The following is a 19,731-nucleotide window of genomic DNA, read 5'->3' as shown; positions in this document are numbered from 1 at the left end:
GAGAGGTATGGAGGTCTTTGTGGCAGGAATAGAACTCTAGAACGCCATGATGAAGTGATGAAGTCCATACACTACAAAGAACGCAGAACGCCTGACTGCTCTCTGTTTGTTCAAGCACAGGGTATAGCCTATCTGATTTCTATTTATTAATCTGTTCTTTGATCATAACGTACCTACCTACCTAGATAAAAATATTTTTTAAATTCCTTTTTGTGTGTATCATAGAAAGAAACATTTAAAATTCTTTATTTATCCTAAAGTAATTATTTATATATTATAAAACGTTTCTAGTATATAAACGGCATTTTATTCAGTGAAAAATATTTAGAGAATAAAATTTATTTTAATTCTGTTTCTAAATATTTTCTCTTGTGGCAACACAACTTACTTTCCAGACAGCTGTCAAAATCAATACGAGCGATTTCGATCGGAATCTGCCCACTTTAAATAATGTTGTAAATATACGCTACTGCATTAAAAAACAATATAAAATCACATTTTCTCTTCCAAAAACTATCGCCAGACATTCTTGAAGGTAAACAACTCAATGACTCGATCATTATTTTAATTTTTGCCAAGTAAAAAATATAAAACATTGACGGAAAACGGTTATTTTGACAGTAGAAACTTGCGAAATTCGTCATAATTTCGCTTAAAAAAACAATGTAATATTAAAATACAGCCTTAATTCGTTTAATTACAGTCGTAGCGATATTGTGTTAATGTTTTTTTTCAACGTTTTACATTCAATTAGCTGTACAATAATGAATAAATTGAATTTGAAACAGATTATTTTCTCAAGCTGGTTTTTAGTTTTGTATTTTTAAAGTTTTGCCGTAAAAAATCGTTTATTTACCATTATTAAGATGTATAAATAATCCGTATTGTATGTATTATTTATTGTTTTATTGTAATTTATAATATTATTTAACAAAAAGACAGGGTCAAAGAAACGTAAGTATATCAATTTTCTCTAATTTACAGGATACACAAAACACAAGTATATTTAGATTCTACAGACATGAACCGGTTCTATGCCTTCAGCGAGCTATCTCGCTCTATGAGACCGTGGTCAACAGGCCGCACATATAAATTTCATAAGTTATTTCGTCCGACTTTAAACACAAATTACTAGCCACTGTCGATTGATTTACTTCATCTAAACCAGGGGTTGTCAACCTGGTCCCTACCGCCCAATAGTGGGTGTTCCAGCTTTCATGGTGGCCGGTAGGGGTTTTAAAAACATTTTCATTATATTTTCATAAAATTCCCCGTGACAATTTAAATTTCAGAAAATATACTATTTGTATCGCCTAGGCATAAGTTTAGTTCACGTTATGTAAGTGAAACTAAATAGCTCGCGCATCTCAATCGTAAATAAAGATACTTCCCTACTTTATAAATCACCATTCTATGTAACCGGTGAGCGGCTAGAAAATTTTACTACCAACAGATATACAAAAGTAGGCGGTAGGTATAAAAAGGTTGACTACCCCTGATCTAAACAATTAAACACACAGTGACACCTGTTTGAATAATTAAGAAATACTAAGACACAAATTATCGGTATCACAGCGTTTTTAGTAAGAGCTTCAGTCTACATTCAATATATATCGTTAAATCTGCGGCATGTCAGATACTGTCATAGTAACATGGCCCCCGCAAGGTGGGGGCTGACAGGGCTCTAGCCTAGGGGCCCGGCGTGGCAGTCGACCAAATAAACGAGATAAACAAACATCTTAAATTTGCTCTAAGAAATAGTAAAAAGGCACTATTTTATTTTATTTTTTTATAAAATATATGGTTGTGCGACACAATTTTTGGTTGTTGTGTGTTAAAAAATCTGCACTGAATTTTATTTGACCTCGAAAACCATTTGGAAAACGTCACTGTAGAGCATCAGACTGCCTTTAACCTTAGCGATAGGTAGGGGTCCCGCCAATGATCCTGGCTTGGGGGCCCGCTTCAGGATGTGTGGGCCATGCATAGTAATATCGAGAGTCATAGAAAATGTTAACTTAAAAGCGTTTCCAGGAGATACTTACTGAATTATCTATTATCTGTTGAACCTGTCTGTCACTTAACGTAATATTATCTTATGTCCAGTATCATTATGTAACTCACAATTTAACATAGGTTTCTTTGGTCCAAAGAGATCGAATTGTAACACAGGCATAAATTAAATGGGGTTACAGTTTTCCGATAAATTACCCACCACAAATCAGTGCTCGTTACATGTTTCTAATTTTTATCATCCATTCCGCAGTTTGAGTTGAATCGAGTAATCCATAATGGCGGACCCGTGGCAGATTCAGCCGCACGAGCACATCAAGTTCGCAGAGCACTTCCGGAACCTGGCGCCCATCGATGGACTCATCTGCGGGAAGATTGCCAAAGGCTTCATGCTTCAGGTAATATTATAATAAGTAACATTTATTAATTACACCTAATTGTCTTTTTGTATTATGGATACATTCCAGCGGCCTCCAATATGTGTCAAAAAACACAGCGGGAAAGAAAGATAATAATGTACTGGTCTACGGAGTCGATAGCCTGATCATTAAAGAAACATACTGACGCTCTGACGGCGTACTAAGAAGATGTCGTGGACTGATCACAATATTACCAAACAAGAGAAGTTATAGCCAATATCAACCGCAGAAAAGTTGTATACTTCGGTGTATATTTTCCATAATGAGAAGTATGATTTACTTCAGCTCATAATGCAAGGAATGGATGAACACAGTAGATGCATAAGGCAAATTTTGAATACTTCTTTAAAAAGTTTATTTTGTCATTTCCAGTCGCAACTGCCTCCACCTATCCTGGGACAGATCTGGTTCTTGGCCGACACCAACTCCGATGGAAAGCTGGACCTCAAGGAGTTCTCCATCGCATGCAAGGTCAGATCGCACTGCTATTTCAATTTCTTTACAGTTTTACGTTTTTTTACAGTAAATGCTTATTAAATTCACATTGAAAAAACAATACCTAATATTTTTCAGACTCGGAATCGAATCTACATTGATTTAAAAATGGCCACTCCACCAAATAGATTTTGGTGCTTTTGCTACTAAATAGCAACATGGCTAAACTGCGGCAAGTATAACGTGAAGCGTAGCCTTTTCGAGAACTACATTCCTCCCTAGCCTTTTCTTCGTTCCCTTTGCCCTGCAATCATTTGACATTCGTTATATGTGCGTGCTGCAAGTTCATGAAATGTATTTAAATGTGTTAATAATGCAAAAAGTGTTGAAAAGTGGTATCAGGAGGATTATAAGTCGTGTTATAACCTACTGCCAAGAAGAAAAAAAAACAAAAGTGAGCTCACTGAGCCTATAAATAACAGTGGCGAAGGGTGAAGGTAGGCTGTTAAGATCCGCCATAAGTAGTGCACATTAAGCTTTGTTAGTCATACGTATTTGTTTTTATTGAACAAAGACTACAATTTACAGATGGTATTCGTTAGTTTTTAAAAATCAATTAAGCCCTGCCTAAACCAAACCATAATCATTTTGGTATATTTTGGACAATATCTACGACAAAATTGTGCATACTTTTTCATTTATACTTATTTGTTTTCATTGGATGCAGAATACACATTATGTATTATTGTTGGTTTTTTTTTTTTAATTCATTAATCCCTGCCTAAACCAAACTATAATAGATAAGAAATATTATTGTATCTGTAAAATATCCAAATGAGATCCCCGGGGTTCCAGCGGCTAGCTCAGGTGTCCATCGAACCCCGGATTCACAAAAAAAGAAATTCAAACGGTTGGAGTGTAAATAAAACACAGTCCTTCGTGCTCGTAACGTGGTCTTCTTATATTTTCTTAATTTTTAGTTTTACAAATTATATTTGGGATTTTTACAGTTGTAGTCGTCAGGTCCGTACCTATCGGAAAGGGGACGCTTACTAACCTTTTTTTTTCTTTTTAAATTTCGCATACCGACGCCGTCCAGCAAAAAGGACTCTCGTGATTGGCCAAATTTTATCGCGTGATCTTTGATTCGGCGAATCACGAGCCTGACCCTGGCGCCGGCGCGCGAGGATTTCATGCACAATGCGCGGCAAAATTTAATATATTTAAATACTTATATTTAGTCTTAAAATTATCGCTTTCATCCATCATCATTTATACTTTTTAAATTAAATTAAATTTATCTTAATTACACCTCCGCCCAATATGCGATTTTCACACACCGGACGAAGGCCTTTACTTATAAATAAAAAATACTTACGTGGTTGAGCAAGGAATCAGATTAGATGTTTTATGAAGCCGTTTCTAGAGGTCAGGGTTACGTTTCGACTTGAGCTACTAAATGATTATTTTACACCGGGAGAAGCCCGCCTGTAACAGGGGTGTATCACAAAGTTATGTATGATTTAATTGCATAATTTTAAATATTTTATAGATAGACGAGTATTTTTTTACTATTACCTATTATGGGTTGGATTTCGCAGGGTTTAATTGAATTTTAAAAACTAACCAACACCATCTGTAAATTGTAGTCTTATTTCAATGAAAACAAATACGTATGACTAACAAAGTTTAGTGTGGACTATTTATGGCGGATCTTAACAGCCTACCTCCACCCTTCGCCACTGATAAATAAAGTCGATGCAATGACAGGTAGATATTCTTTGACATTTCAGTTCTACTATATAACTAAAAATAACCTGACAGATTGGAAAAATATTGTCATCTGATGTTGTATTCGATATTCACATTCTGAACCAAAGTAGGGGGAAAAAAGTCTCTTAATACTGGCAATCCTTTCATAATATATCGCAGCGCCACAGCGGCGGCCATGACACTTCAAGTTATAAATTTCGCAGTCTACAATAATGCAATCAATTAACCGTTTTAGTTTTGTGCATATATATAGTAGCAAAACCCCATTTTCATCCAGAAGTCAATCGACCTCAGCTGATTAATTATTATGATATTTATAATATATATTTGTGCGTTTTTTGCAGATTATCAACCTGAAGTTGCACGGAGTTGAAGTCCCGAAAACGTTACCGCCATCTTTGATCGCAACGCTGTCACCACCCGGTGAGAATTATTCACAATATGCCTTTCATCTGAAATAATAAAATCATAATGAAAATATTGATATACTTTACTACCATAGGGATATTAAATAAATTCAGTACCATTGAAAACAAGCAATGAATTATGGGTCCAGCCCAAAAACTTATAACTTTGCTGCAAAAGAAATTTCATCATTACTTTCATACAATCAATACGACTGGATTCGAAACCCTTTTGTAACCAATGCCGGAAATTCTATAGAAGCACTATAATTATATTCGTGAGGAATTTTGTTGAATTGAGGAACGACTTGACGCTAAAAATGAATTTCGCCGATGTTCCATTGGGTATTTTCTGGATTTTGGTTAATAAAGAATATCCCCGAATTTCCGACAAGGCTATCGCAGTTCAGCTCCCATTTATACGACATATATCTATGTGAGCAACTTTTTTCAACTCAAGCTATAATTAAAAATAATAAGAAGTCATACTTGACGGATGATAAGAACTTCGGGTTTCTCTTTCGTCAGAGCTCTAGTCTGGGGGGCCAGGCTCAGGGGGGGTGTGAAGGGGGGAATAAACACAAATTACAAATTTTCTCTAATGGTTAAAAAGAAGTCGCCTGCGGCGCTATATTACTACGCTGATGCTAATATTTTTAAATATCCGATTGGGGAGTGTTTGTATTAATAAATACAAAAAATAGCTAAACATACCTACAATGAATACCATTAATTTTACCTCGAATACCATTTGAAAAACACTACCTACTTTAGAGTATCACACTGTCTTCAGCATGTGGGGTCCGTATTTTGATGTATGAATTGTTTTACTTGTGGTGTGTGTGCCGCGGAATTCTGGGATTACCTTTGGTGTGCCATGGGTGAGAAAAGGTTGCGGAGCACTGCTCTAGTGCACTCCTTTTACAATCAGAGTCTTGGAAATCCTCTAAATGAACATTCATTATTTTATTGAACTTTATTTCATTTCTGAAGTTTACTAAACAGTCACAGTGAATCTCCATCCATAAGTAAAACAATTGCAATGTGAGAAACTATTGTCCGACAACAGGAAATCGGCGATAACAGGAAGTCGCTGCTGTCGCATGTAGAAGACTTCTCATTGATGTATTTAAATAATGTATTGGCTCTCTTTTTAGATGCGACTTCTTTTATTCTTTGTAATAATAATACTAACATCACTCCTGATCGTTTTAGACATATTTTTATTATAAAAAGCTTCAAATCATGTAAATAGACAGATCCATTCACCACGGGAGTCTAAAATTAAATGATAAATTTGGGGGCATTCCTCATTTGAAAACGGAAGTGCGATTAGCTGTATTAGGGGATTGTTAGTACACAGTTTTAGCACGTGGACAAGAAGTTCTTGCTCGACAGTAGCAACATGTTTAATTGAAATGAGTTATTGATGTTATCGTAACAAATATATTTATATGAAACATAAAAAATTATATATCTATATAAATTTTAATTTAAAAATATAAATTTTCTATGTACTCGAAGTTAAATTACCTATACACGTGTCAATGCAATTACATACTTTAAAAATTTTGAGGCGGGCAGGTGCCCCCAATTTAAGTGGCGAAGGTTGGATGTAGGCTGTTAAGATCTGACATAAATAGTGCACACTAAACTTTGTCAGTCAAACGTATCGTTTTCGTTGAACTAAGACTACAAATTACAGATAGTGTTGGGGATGTAAACCAAGCCATAATAGATAATAGTCAAAAAATATTCGTCGATCTATAAAATATCAGAAATTATACCATTAAATCATACATAATTTTAGATATTTTATAGATAGAAGAATATTTTTTATCGATTATGGTTTGATTTAGGCAGAGTTTAATTAAATTTTAAAAACTAATCAGCACCGTGTTTCAATTTGTATTCTTGATCCAATGAAAACAAATAAGTATGGCTGACAAAGTTTTTTTTTTTTCGACCATGTTTGACCCTGATAGGATCATATGGGCCTCCACATAGTGGAGGTTTGTATTGACAGATTTTGTTTTTTACGAGAAATGGATATCAGCCACTTGCTCAACCTTTTAGGTCCATTCCCTGACACACACAAATTGAAAAACAATATGTGTACTTGTCAGACCCAGGATTCGAACCTGGGACCCACGGCTTTATAGTCCAACGCTTAAGCCGCGCGGCCACCGTGGGTGTCAAAGCTTAGTGTGCACTATTGATATCGAATATTAACAGCTTACCTCTATTTAAGTCATCAATAAATGCCTAATATGCAAAGAAAGCCCTCCTCTATGATGTTTACATTGTCGTATCTTATTCTTTATTATTTAATTTATTGTATGTTTACAATTTTATGGTCCCCTCCTTAGGTTAATTTTTATTAAACTTGTTTTCATTTATATCTTTTAATAATATATTCTTCGATCTTCCAGGTACGACCACGTTACCGGTGATCAAACCTCTGACGCCCCCGCAAGCCGTGATCCCCCCCATGCCTGCCACCCAACAGATGATGATGATGAATAACTCTCAGCCTTTGATTGCCAATACCCAACCCATAATGAACAGTGCGCAACCAATTATGGGCAACATGCAACCGGTTATGGGCGTCACGCAACCGATGATGGGTATGACGCAACCAATAATGGGTGTGACGCAACCAGTTATGGGTGTGACGCAACCAGTTATGGGTATCACGCAACCGGTCATGAGTAACGTACAGCCGGTCATGGGCATGCAGCCTTTGTCGATAAACACGCAGCCGTTGATACCAGGTATCGGCGGGCAACCTGCTGTGCAGCCTATTTCACAGTCGGTGATGCAGTCAGCGTTTGCTACATCGCCACCTGGAGTTGGCATCGCGCCGATTACAGCTCAACCGCAAGCCAACCCGAATAATTCCATCGTGACTGGCTTGACTGGGGTCCAGAGTCCTCCGGCTGCCATGGCCAGCCCTCCGCTCACTTTGGAACAACAAGGGAAGGTATGTAAGAAAAAAATTTATGTTATTAACTTGCATTTTGTTATTGAATCACACAAAATATATGATACTCCTAATTGCGCAAATTAGCTGTGACACTGTACAGTGTCTCCAATACTATAGTACAATACTATAGTACAATACAATACTCCAATACTATAGATGTATAATTGTATTATCACTGCTTTTGTATGTTTATATTACGTTCTCTTTTTATATTGTCATTTTTATCATTTTTTTACTTTTCTTCTTTATAATATCATGTTGTGAACGTCTTAAACTTATAATTTGTAATGTCCACAATATGTTAAAAAAAAAAAAAATTGAATTGAAATTTAAATATTGGCACCACACAGCGCCTCCAAAATTCGCAGTCACTAATCAGTCTTCCTGAGTCTACACTTGTCATGCCAACATGCCATAGCTCCGCCGATATTTTGCAGCAATCACAAATCTATTGAATATGTCATCCTGGATTCTCCTGATTGTTAATTCAGGTGCAAGTGCAGCCACCGGCAGAATGGGCCATTCCGCAGGGCTCAAAACTGAAATACACCCAGCTGTTCAACACTACGGACAGATCCAAGTCGGGTTACCTGAGCGGGCCGCAAGCCCGGAACATCATGGTGCAGTCTCGCCTGCCGCACGCCACGCTTGCCAGGATCTGGGCGCTGGCCGATTTGGATGCCGATGGCAATCTAGGTATAATCTATTACAAATTTGTCTCTTTAAGGGGGGACATGCTCGTCGAAGGTCAAAATTGAGTTTTTATTGTATTTTCAAACCATGATCCTGGACACTCCTTAAATGTTGTAGATAATCTATGTATATAATTTTGAAGCCTTATTATCCTTTATAGTTATTTTAAACATTTGATGACTGCATAAAGTATTTTTGTTACATAAAATAGTATTCTTTTAAACCTCTCGCTCTAATGTTTTAGAATATAGTCATATTTCGGTACATAACTGTGCAGTGGTGTTAAGATTTTTTACATTTATTAATTTTTAAACGCATTTATAAAACTATTAGCATAATTTATTATGAGATAATTTTTGTAAAATATTCACGATAAAAAATTATATTGATAATCTCTGTGATCCCAAATTTGACAAGAATTAGGCATTTTATTATTCAAAAAATCGGCAAGATTAACGCATTTGAAGATGATTCTAAAGATACTTATTATAAGCTATGTCTTTGACCATTCAAGTGTGATAAACATCTTATGAATAATGATTGCTTTATAATAATTATTGACCTAAGAATAAGGTAGTGTTTTTTTGAAATACGCCATTTCTTTTGTCATTCCTCAGTGGTTAAGCTACAACATACGGCCATAGCCATAAATTGACAAACTATAATTGAAGTAGGGAGTAAAATGATATTAACGCGCGTGTTTGAACATGTACCGTTTAAAAAAAAATAAAAAATAAATCGGTTAGGTACATGTTCAAACACGCGCGTTAACATAATTTTACTCCCTACTTTAATTATAGTTTGTCAATTTATGGCTACGGCCGTATGTTGTAGCTTAACCACTAGGGAATGACAAAAGAAATGGCGTATTTCAAAAAAACACTACCTTATTCTTAGGTCAATAATTATTATAAAGCAATCATTATTCATAAGATGTTTATCACACTTGAATGGTCAAAGACATAGCTTATAATAAGTATCTTTAGAATCATCTTCAAATGTGTTAATCTTGCCGATTTTTTGAATAATAAAATGCCTAATTCTTGTCAAATTTGGGATCACAGAGATTATCAATATAATTTTTTATCGTGAATATTTTACAAAAATTATCTCGTAATAAATTATGCTAATAGTTTTATAAATGCGTTTAAAAATTAATAAATGTAAAAAATCTTAACACCACTGCACAGTTATGTACCGAAATATGACTATATTCTAAAACATTAGAGCGAGAGGTTTAAAAGAATACTATTTTATGTAACAAAAATACTTTATGCAGTCATCAAATGTTTAAAATAACTATAAAGGATAATAAGGCTTCAAAATTATATAAATAGATTATCTACAACGTTTAAGGAGTGTCCAGGATCATGGTTTGAAAATACAATAAAAACTCAATTTTGACCTTCGACGAGCATGTCCCCCCTTAACCCTAAGCCAAGTTTCATACCCAATGTCGTTGAACAAAACATATTGTATACTTAAATACTGAACGAAGTCTAGATATAAGAAAGTGAAGCTGAATGAAAGAACTCCGAGATGAACATTTTTTAATGCCTGCAAGTCATTTCTCATTGTGGATTTATTTGCAACCTGCATTTAATAAATTACGAGAATGTTTTAACTGAACCCGGCCGTCTTTGTACATGAAACTGTAAGTCGCATGTTAGAACCCACGGCTGGTGGAAACAATTGCATGTTGTTTTTTCAATGTGTGTTTGATCCAGTGCAAGGACCCATTGGGTTGGGCGAATGACTAGCAATACTATTCCTCATAAAAAGTTGTCAATATAGCCTACACTCTGTGGATGCCCATACTATGCTCCGATTTGGATCAAACATGGTCTTTTACATATTTAGATACAAACGTGTTCGGCAACAAGTCAAACCCAAATAACTCTGTATTAGCTGATCCCGCCATAGAGTAACTTGGCCTGCCTTCTCGGAATTGGGCAGTCCAGGCAGGAGGTAGATATTGCTACATTAATTCTTACAGCTAATTTGTACACAATATCTCTTCTCGGTCGTTCCCTCACGGCTGAGGATCGTGACGACATTGGAATTTTATTATCTTTTGAGCGGCCAAGACTTTCTTACTCTGCAGAATATAAACGAAACATAATATTATTAGATTTTTTATTTAAATAAAGTTTGTAAATTTAAGCTGTCAAATGCTGGTTCTGGCTTGTTTCGGATACCACACATAAATATAGGTATTGTTACACCCCCGAATGGTCCCCATTTGGGGATGTCTCCTCTGTGGATCTAAAGAGGCCTGAACCATTATCAAGCCGACGCATAGTAAGGGTTGATTGTGAGAATACATAAATAAATATTGATAAGTATATAACCGGCAACATTGTCCAAATGCCGTTAAAAATATATATGAATGGCCACACCGCATTTTGTACCCACTGACAGCGAACGATTTTCCCGCGCAGGAGACGCTCCTAAATATTGACATCGTAAACACGTACATTTCGATCTCTGCAAAAATTATAACGAATTGTATAAAAATGTATCGCCGAATAGTATTAAGCAACAAAAAATCGCCGTTTTCCACCATTCCGGTGTTATTTTTTTGACTCCCAAGTCACAAATGACATGCGATGACGAAACACCAGCATACTAAGCGAGGAGAGGAATGTTTCTTCTCGCTCCCGACTTAGAGACGGGAGATGCCAGCATCAATCGGTACATTGGCATCACGGAGACTAATGTCAACCCTTGGTAACCCTCACCCTGCAGTGAATAACGTTCTACATTATAGCACATGATTTTTCCTGTTTTGTGAGACTCTTAAATTTCTCCATTAGGTTGCGAAGAATTCGTCTTGGCTATGTACCTGTGCGAGATAGGAACGCTGGGAGAGCAGATACCCGTGAAGTTGCCCATCGACCTCATCCCGCCTACATTCAGGTCAGTGAACACAATTCGGTATCATCGTCAATGGAGCCACCATCTCAGATGTTAATATAAAAATTTTGTGACTCCTTTATTTGAGGTTATATGGATACTATCAATGATTTTATCCAACTGGCTTTCTTTTCGGTATGCTTACATTCTTCTTCTTCTTCTTCTTTGGCCATATCCGCCCCTTAACTGGAGCATATGGACACCACGCGGCACCTCCAAGAATCCCTGTCGCTCGCCAATCTTCTTGCTTCGTTCCAGGTCAAACCAGCATCCCGTAGCTCCGCCGTATACACTCCGTAGATTGTATTTAGCAGCCTTCCAGAACGCCGGAATCCGGTCAGCTTGAAGAACAGGCAAGCCAGGTTGAAGTTCTCTTCTGGCATTCGCAGCACGTGGCCGAGCCAGGTCCAACGTCGCCTCTTCACTTTCAGCATGATGAGAGGCTGCTTGGTGCATTCTCTTATCTCCACGTTGCTCCTAAAGTCATACCACCGCTCACTCAGTAATCGTCGCAAACATCTGTTTTCGAAGCTCAGTATACGGTTGCTCTGAGCCTTCATAAGGTGCCATGATTCGCTACCGTAAAGCAGCACCGTCAGAATGCAAGCATCGAATAGGCGGCATTTGGTTTTGACCAAGTACAATCGTGAGTCCCTGACATTCCACATCGAGTTGAATGTTGCTCCAACCATTCCCATTCGGATAGCGAGCTCTTTCTGAAAATGCCATCTCCCATGAAGTGTACCCCCAGGTATTTGAAGCTGTCGACGCTCTCGATGTTTTGTCTGTCGCTAATCAGAGGGAAATGTGGATCAGGACAGGTGCTGATGCTTACATACTGTAGTTTAAATGCTAGAAGATATCTATATATAGCCACGTATTTTTTCCGACTTATACGCACTGTAAATGAAAACTCTGCCATTCTTGGTAGTATTGAACTGCGTGTCCCTGATAACTATATTATAAATCAGATGCATCACTTGTTTGTTCTCACAAGGTGCAGAACTAACCTGCCATCGGTGATGCCAATTGGGAGGGCAATAACTTTGTTCTATCAAATCACTTCAGATGTTGATATTATATTCCACCTGGTTACATCTAAATTGTACGTAAAATATTTCACTGTAGCACAGTTCGCCGTGAGCTTTCTTATCGGAAAGAGATGACCGTATACTATACGGTCTCCGTCATAATAATATCATCATAAAATCATCATAAAACTCAAAACATCATAAAATTCATGAATTCAAGAATGAAAATCTAACCTAACCTAACAAATAATCAGTATATCGGCTATTTTCAAAATTTGTTTGCTGCTGGCTTCTTGTAAAGTGTAAACTGACTAGAACCGTGTTTTATTTAGACATGAATTTGATCTCGGTATTATACGACCTAAGGAGGTTGGACGGTCTTTAATATACGGCCATATATTTCCGATACAACATTTCACGGTGAAGTGTGATACGGCGTACTTCATGCGTTTCCAGACACAAAGCCACCTACGTAAGGATGGGTATTATAGATGGTCGTTGTTTTGTAAATTCTTAAATAGGGTCATTTTGCGTACTTATTTATAATTTTTGTACCTATTTACTCTGTTTGAATAATATTTCTTTGTTTTTAAATGTCATGTTGTGAACGTCTTAAAGGATTTTTAATCGCGGGAAATACATAAGACAAAGCCCAACATTTGTAGCACCTTTTTAAAGATAATATTCATAAATGGTCACTAAATGATGGTTTACTATCAAACGTAATGCCAAGATCTCTGACAGGTGGTATTCGCGAAAGAACTCTGCCAAGGAAATATTTATTCCAGTAAAACCTTGGTGATGTAACGGTTTCCAATATTATTCATTCAATATGTGGTGATCGCTTTTATGTTCGCAGGCGAGACTCCATGGTGAGTCCCACCGGTAGCATGGGTGGAAGCCAGGCGTCCTATGAGGATCGCCGCAAGGAGAACTTTGACCGCGGTCAGGCAGAGCTGGAACGCAGGAGGGCCGCTCTGTTGGAGGTTCAGATGAAGGAAAAGGTGACTTATTCAGATATACGTATTTTACAATGTTTTTCTTAGCTCGTATTATTATTTGTCCGGTGGTTGTTTGCCCGGTACAAATCTTGCAATCGATTTTTAACTAACTTCCCGACTAGCTAGACATTTGAACTTTTAGAATATATCAGAACACAATGCCAATGCATTTTTTTAATACTTTTAGCCATCTTTAAGTAGAATTGATTTCATTTTCAGTTAATAAGTGTTTTGTATGAAAAGTTATTTTGGAAGAAATCCGTAAAAAGTAAAACTATTATTGGTTGCTAAGTGGGTCCTAGCAACTAAATTATTAATATTAATATATACGTGCGTTACTATGAAAATCAATATGACATTTCAGTATTATTTCTATCAAGTACAAATTTTTTTGATCGTTTAAGCTAGTCAAGTGAAGTTTATATGATTCAACAGTAAATTTAAAAACGTTGTATATTAAAAGTTCTTTTTATCTTGTAATTATTTTATTTTATGCTAATTTAAAAGTCAGTAATATAGAAAAAGACCTTCTGTAGAAGATGGAGTCTACATACATATGAAAGGGAGGGTGGAAAAGAAATTACTTAGACTAAGGCCATCCGCTCACGACAATACTCGAAAAAGACGACGAGACTGAAACTCCAGTATCTAGATCAGGGTTTCCCAAACTATGTTCCGCCGAACCTGAATAGGTGTTCCGCGACAATTTGGAAAGGTTTTATACAATTTTGCAATATTTTCTGAAAACTAGTAAGGACGATTCCTGGGTTCGGAATCCATTTTCCGTGACAGCTAAACCAGTAGGCTTAAGCGCAAGTGTCTATGAAAATCTTATTGATTTAATTAGTGACTCTGATTTGAAGATCAGCCTTTAAGTGTTTAAACAAGCTGTTATTGTTTTGATGGCCCCCACAAGGGTGGAGCTGACAGGGCTTTTGCCTGGGGGCATGGGCTCTGGGTGGGCCCGGCGTGGCGGGTTGATCAGATAAGTAAAATAAACACATCACAAATTTGCTTTAATAGTTAAAAAAAGTCGCCTGCAGCGCTATTATACTTCATGACTGTTAACATTTGCTAATTTTAAATCACTGTATTTGAGCTGTAACAAAATTTGACAAATGTTAATGTGATGTGACTTTAACATTAGAGATAGGTAGGTGGCCCGCCAAAGATCCTAGCCTGAGGGCTCGCTTCAAGATGTGGGGGCCATGATTGTTTTACTTCCGTTTTCTATACCTATTTATCCGAAGCGGGATTTTCTATTTATGCTGCAACGAAGTCACAGTGCAGGCTCGACGCCACACCAAATATTGAAATGCAACTTACCAATATTGTACCTGATATCAAGAAGATATCCAATTCAAGGACTCAAAATTATCAAATTCATTACCTAAGTGCTTTATTTATTCATATTTTTATGTTTATATTATATCGTCACTGTTCTGGCAGAAGACACTAATTCGAAAAAATGAGATATTGAGTTAGTACCAAAATGTTCCTTATTTCAAACTCTACCGTCTGGAAACCTTCTTAATAAATAAACAGTCTTTATTTTAAAGCCATCCTTTTTACGATTACTTAATAAACTCACATGATAGACCATTATTTCAAACATTTTAACAACTTCAAAGTCAAATTACTCAAAACTAGTATTCTCCAGTTAGTGTGTTCTGCCAGAACAGAGACGATATTATAGTTGTATATTTAAAAATATGTAATTACTAAATAAGTAATGTGTTTTAAACATTTTTTTTTAATTCTAACTAGTAGGAATCAATCTAAAAATTAAGCTAAGTGTTCCGTTAAAATTTCCGGGTTTGCGAAGTGTTCCATTGCAGAAAAAGTTTGGGAAACCCTGATCTAGATAATGTATTTCAATTTTCTGACGGCAAGACTGGAATCTCTTAGTTTCAAAATGTCCGCGACGGAAACCGAAGAGACACGGCATGCTAGTCTCCCAGTCTCTCAGTTTCCTGTCAACCATATAACAGTGATCAGTGGCGCACCCAGGATTTAATATTGGGGGGGGCCCAAGGAGGAGAATGTAAATTAGTCCCATATGCTCTTTTTCTTCTTCACAGCTTAATTTTTCGTTTATCGGCCTTTTGTTTATTGCACTCGGTGTACCTACACCATGGTCCCCACATCCTGAAACGGGCCCTCAGGCTAGGATATTTGGCGGGCCCCCTACCTACCGCTAAGATTAAAGGCAGTGTGAAAGACTACATTAACGTTTCCCAAATTGTGTTTTAGTTCAAATTAAGGGTACTCATACAGTGAATTATTGGCGATTTCTAATACATCTACTTTAATAATGGAGCTGTCAAGTATCGACACATAATAATCAAAAAGTATATTGCACAATTATATAATTGAAAATGTTTATGGCCATGAAGCATGAACTGCCCGGTCGGATTTCATTGCTCTTAGGGTCGAAAATGTTGTTTTTAAACGATCGACACATTAATAGTTTTGCTCGGTATACCCGAGTAGTAGCTCGTTATAAAAGTGAATAAATGTATGGAGAAAATCATAAACTAAAATGTCAATGAATGTTTCCACATTACATCCGAGATCTCGCTATTTCCTTGATCATAATAATCAACTTCGACTGTATTATTAAAAATGCCACAAGTGGCACGCTACATAAGGCAATGCGAATAGAAATTACCGCCTTCCATAATATTATAATATACCTATAGTATTTTTGGCTATCAACTTATGGTTGATGAACTAGGTACATATTTTGAAAACATCTCAACTACTAGAAAAAATACGACGCCCGACGGGACTTGAACCTGTAACCACTAGATTCGCCCCAATGTACTTTAGTAATTAAGGCTACGGGCTTATTATTTTATTACGGCGAAATAACGTTAAAAATAAAAAGTGTTACATTAACAAATCTTGTGAATTATTCATTGAATAAATAAAAATAGTTTATAATAATTATGACTCGTCTGCTAGTTTATGATGTGTGTTTATCTCACTTATCTGGTCAACCCGACACGCCGGGCCCCCAGGCTAGAACCCTATCAGCCGTTCCCATGCATGACCTACACCACTCCGGAATTCGGGTGGACACCGAGAATAGGGATTGGGTTTCTAAAAAAAACCCGACATTAGTGTTTCGAAATTTTTGTGTTAGAATTTAAAATCTAAGAAATTTTTCTAAAAAGGGTGCTGGAGAATAATTACAAATCATTTTTTTTGCCGTATTTTTATTTGTCTAAGCCCAAGGTATAGTTTATTGCCTTTCAATGTTTAAAATCATTCTGATCATTTTCATTTTTGGGGGGTGCCAGGGCCCCGTGCCCCCCCCCCCCCCCCGGGTGCGCCACTGACAGCGGTACCAATATCAGTAGATTCGATGAAAAATCATATTTTCTTACCAAAATTGGTAGTACTGAACTGAACTAAACCAGCAATAACAAGTCAAGACGTCAAAAGTTAAAGATGGGCGAACCAATTTTTAATATAAAATATGTGGCAGATGTTGAGAAATACTCTTGTCTGTATAATTGCAGGCTGCTAGAATATTCCCGTAAAGATATTACGGAAAAGCTTAGAATGAAGTTGGAAAGACAATGGGTTTGACAGTTTGAGGTTATGAGATTATTGGGTTTCAGTATCGCCGTGTGTGAAGCATCAGTCACTGGCCAGTTTACGAGTTTTATCACCAACCAGTTTGTCAGATTTTAGTTTCTGCGTGAGCGGATGGCCTTATGATTAAAATTAGCTCTTTTAAGAATTTTGTCCACAGGCGATAAGTGCTGCAATGTCAGCTATGTTTGTGTTTGTGAATACATAAATTATGTGTTATAATATATCACACAACTCCCTTGTAATGAAATCCTAACACTTGGCTTTTTGTCACCCATTCTAATGTAACCTTGTCTATATTTTTTAATGTTTTTTTAATGCAAGGCCGCTCTGGAAGAGGCGCAGAAAGAACAGGTAATATTTGAAATATACATATTTTGAAACAACCTCAGAAAGATAGTTGCCTCCGTTGCGAATGAAACTTGTACCGACATCTGTCGCATTTCGGGCAGTGAGCATTACCGATTGAACTACCTATCAATATGATTATTAATCAATACCAAGGAACACAGAATTAATGGGAACTGCGCATCTATTCCATACACAAGACTGCTTTCGGCCGCTATGGCAGCCATCTAGGGTAGGTTTGTATCGAAGTATTAGCACTTATTGTAACAATTACAATAAGTTAGCCGTCTAAATAGTCAAAACTGTCTATCTCGTTCTAAAATTTACCACAGCCATAAGAGATGCTGTTAAAACATAGCACTTATTGTAACAATTACAACAAACTTTGCGTACCGTAGCGGCCGAAAACAGTCTTGTACATAAAATAGATGCGCTGAAACACCTAACGAGTGTGAAGTAGCAGGCAACCGATCTCAAATGTGGAAAAATATAGGATAAACTTAAACACGTGTCAAGAATACGCTTGTCCTTCGTTCTGATAACTGCTCTCGGTTGATGCACTGACGCTTATTCAATATATATGTATTTGAAGGTTGCAACACACACTATTGCACGTCTATAATGTATAATACATTTTCGTAGGATACTCACATTTAAAACCCTCTGTCAAAATGTAGTGTATTGGGGTATAGCTTATCGGAATTATATTTATTAATCTGTTCAGTGATTTATTATTATGATAATTTTTTTATATCCGGGTTTCGTCTCTTAACATCTTTAAGCAAGCAATTTCTGACCTATTATGGCCCGAATACATTAATATCACGTCACGTGCTGCCACTTTTAGATAGATAGAGATAGAAATAGTGAATCACTATCTCGACGTTTCCATCTCTATCACAGCGTGACAGCACGTGACATGACTTTTGCGTGTTATCGCGAGGGATGGTTTCCAATCCTGGTGTCCTAATGAATTTGAATTTACATGCGCCTCTCAATTACCTACATGGTCGCAGCCATGATTTATTCTGGATCGGAACCGTTTCCTCGTGTCAAGCCCATCAGGCACAATTAGCGAGGGGTGCAAGACTAGCCAATGCGCTCCCCAAAGACGTAGACATTTTCGGTGACGTGCTATGTACATATTTTGTATTTGAAACTTTATTTTTCTGTATAAAATAATTGTACTGAAGTATGTTTTTTTTTATTATATATATTATATTCTGTTCTTCTCTCTTGTGAGGGTAATATTTGTTATAATGTAAATCTCATGTTGTGCACGTCTTGAATTTAGATTTGTCCACAATGTTTTGTTTTCTTAAATAAATAAATGATGGTAACGTGTTCAGGCCATTAGTTTCATTTCTGAATTTCTAATCGCTCATACGTTGTTATTGTCACAATTTTGCAGGCCGAGCGGGAGAGGAAGGAGCGTGAGGAGGCTGAAAAGAGAGAAAAGATACGGTTGGAGATTTTGAAAAAGGAACAGGAGGAAATCAAGAAGAAACAAAAAGATGAACAGGTGAATAATGTGTAGTTGAGGCTGCTAGGGGTCCTAGCAACTAAATTATTAACCCAATGCTTACGGGCCGCACAAAATTGTGTTTTTGCTAATTGCTTTTCAAATGCAAATTAACACGTTAATTACAAAATTAATTAAAAGGGCCCGTAAGCATTGGGTATATACGTTACTATGGAAATCAATATGAAATGTCAAAATGACATTTCAGTATTCTATAATATTTATTCAGTATTTCTATCAAGTACAAAAAAAAGTCAGTCTCACATTGTGTAGAATAATTAATTCAAAATATATTTTATTTTTTTTAGGAGAGAAGAGATGCGGCCAGGAAAGAGATGGAGAGACAGTGCCAATTAGAGTGGGAAAGCAAGAGGTATGTTGGTTATTATTTGCTAACCAAGAAATGACATGATCCGAATTAACTGTATGGTTAAACTAAGAATTTAGTTTGTTAACTCCTGTTAGCCTAATAGCAGCCTTGTGTATAGAATAGATGCGCTGGGATCAATAAATATGGCATCTTTGATTGGCCAGCTTCTGATAGTAACCGATAAATATGACGATGCATTTATCATGTATTGTTGATG

The 19,731-nt window shown here is 36.6% G+C and overlaps 1 protein-coding gene across 2 annotated transcripts in view; it reads left to right on the top strand.

Annotated features, from left to right (window-relative positions):
• The first annotated feature begins 391 nt into the window (after positions 1 to 391).
• Positions 392 to 19,731, top strand: part of Dap160 (dynamin associated protein 160) — a 44,469-nt gene continuing 25,129 nt past the window's right edge. The window contains exons 1-11 of one of the 2 annotated variants that reach the window (XM_085940775.1): positions 392 to 535; positions 2,267 to 2,411; positions 2,805 to 2,903; positions 4,985 to 5,063; positions 7,477 to 8,027; positions 8,522 to 8,726; positions 11,540 to 11,642; positions 13,530 to 13,674; positions 17,599 to 17,628; positions 19,034 to 19,144; positions 19,453 to 19,517. In XM_085940775.1, coding sequence (XP_085796901.1) covers positions 2,292 to 2,411; positions 2,805 to 2,903; positions 4,985 to 5,063; positions 7,477 to 8,027; positions 8,522 to 8,726; positions 11,540 to 11,642; positions 13,530 to 13,674; positions 17,599 to 17,628; positions 19,034 to 19,144; positions 19,453 to 19,517 — 1,508 coding nt within the window. In that variant the 5' untranslated portion in view covers positions 392 to 535; positions 2,267 to 2,291. The remainder of the gene's footprint in view (positions 536 to 2,266; positions 2,412 to 2,804; positions 2,904 to 4,984; positions 5,064 to 7,476; positions 8,028 to 8,521; positions 8,727 to 11,539; positions 11,643 to 13,529; positions 13,675 to 17,598; positions 17,629 to 19,033; positions 19,145 to 19,452; positions 19,518 to 19,731) is intronic. The other variant, XM_085940776.1, reaches the window with a different exon arrangement.

This window comes from Rhyacophila brunnea, unplaced genomic scaffold, assembly GCF_057557595.1.
Source record: "Rhyacophila brunnea isolate RB1 unplaced genomic scaffold, BYU_Rbru_1.0 scaffold_13, whole genome shotgun sequence".
Classification (NCBI taxonomy): Eukaryota; Metazoa; Arthropoda; class Insecta; order Trichoptera; family Rhyacophilidae; genus Rhyacophila; species Rhyacophila brunnea.
The sequence above is the reverse complement of the archived record's forward strand: the minus strand, read 5'-3'. Positions and strand labels throughout refer to the sequence as shown.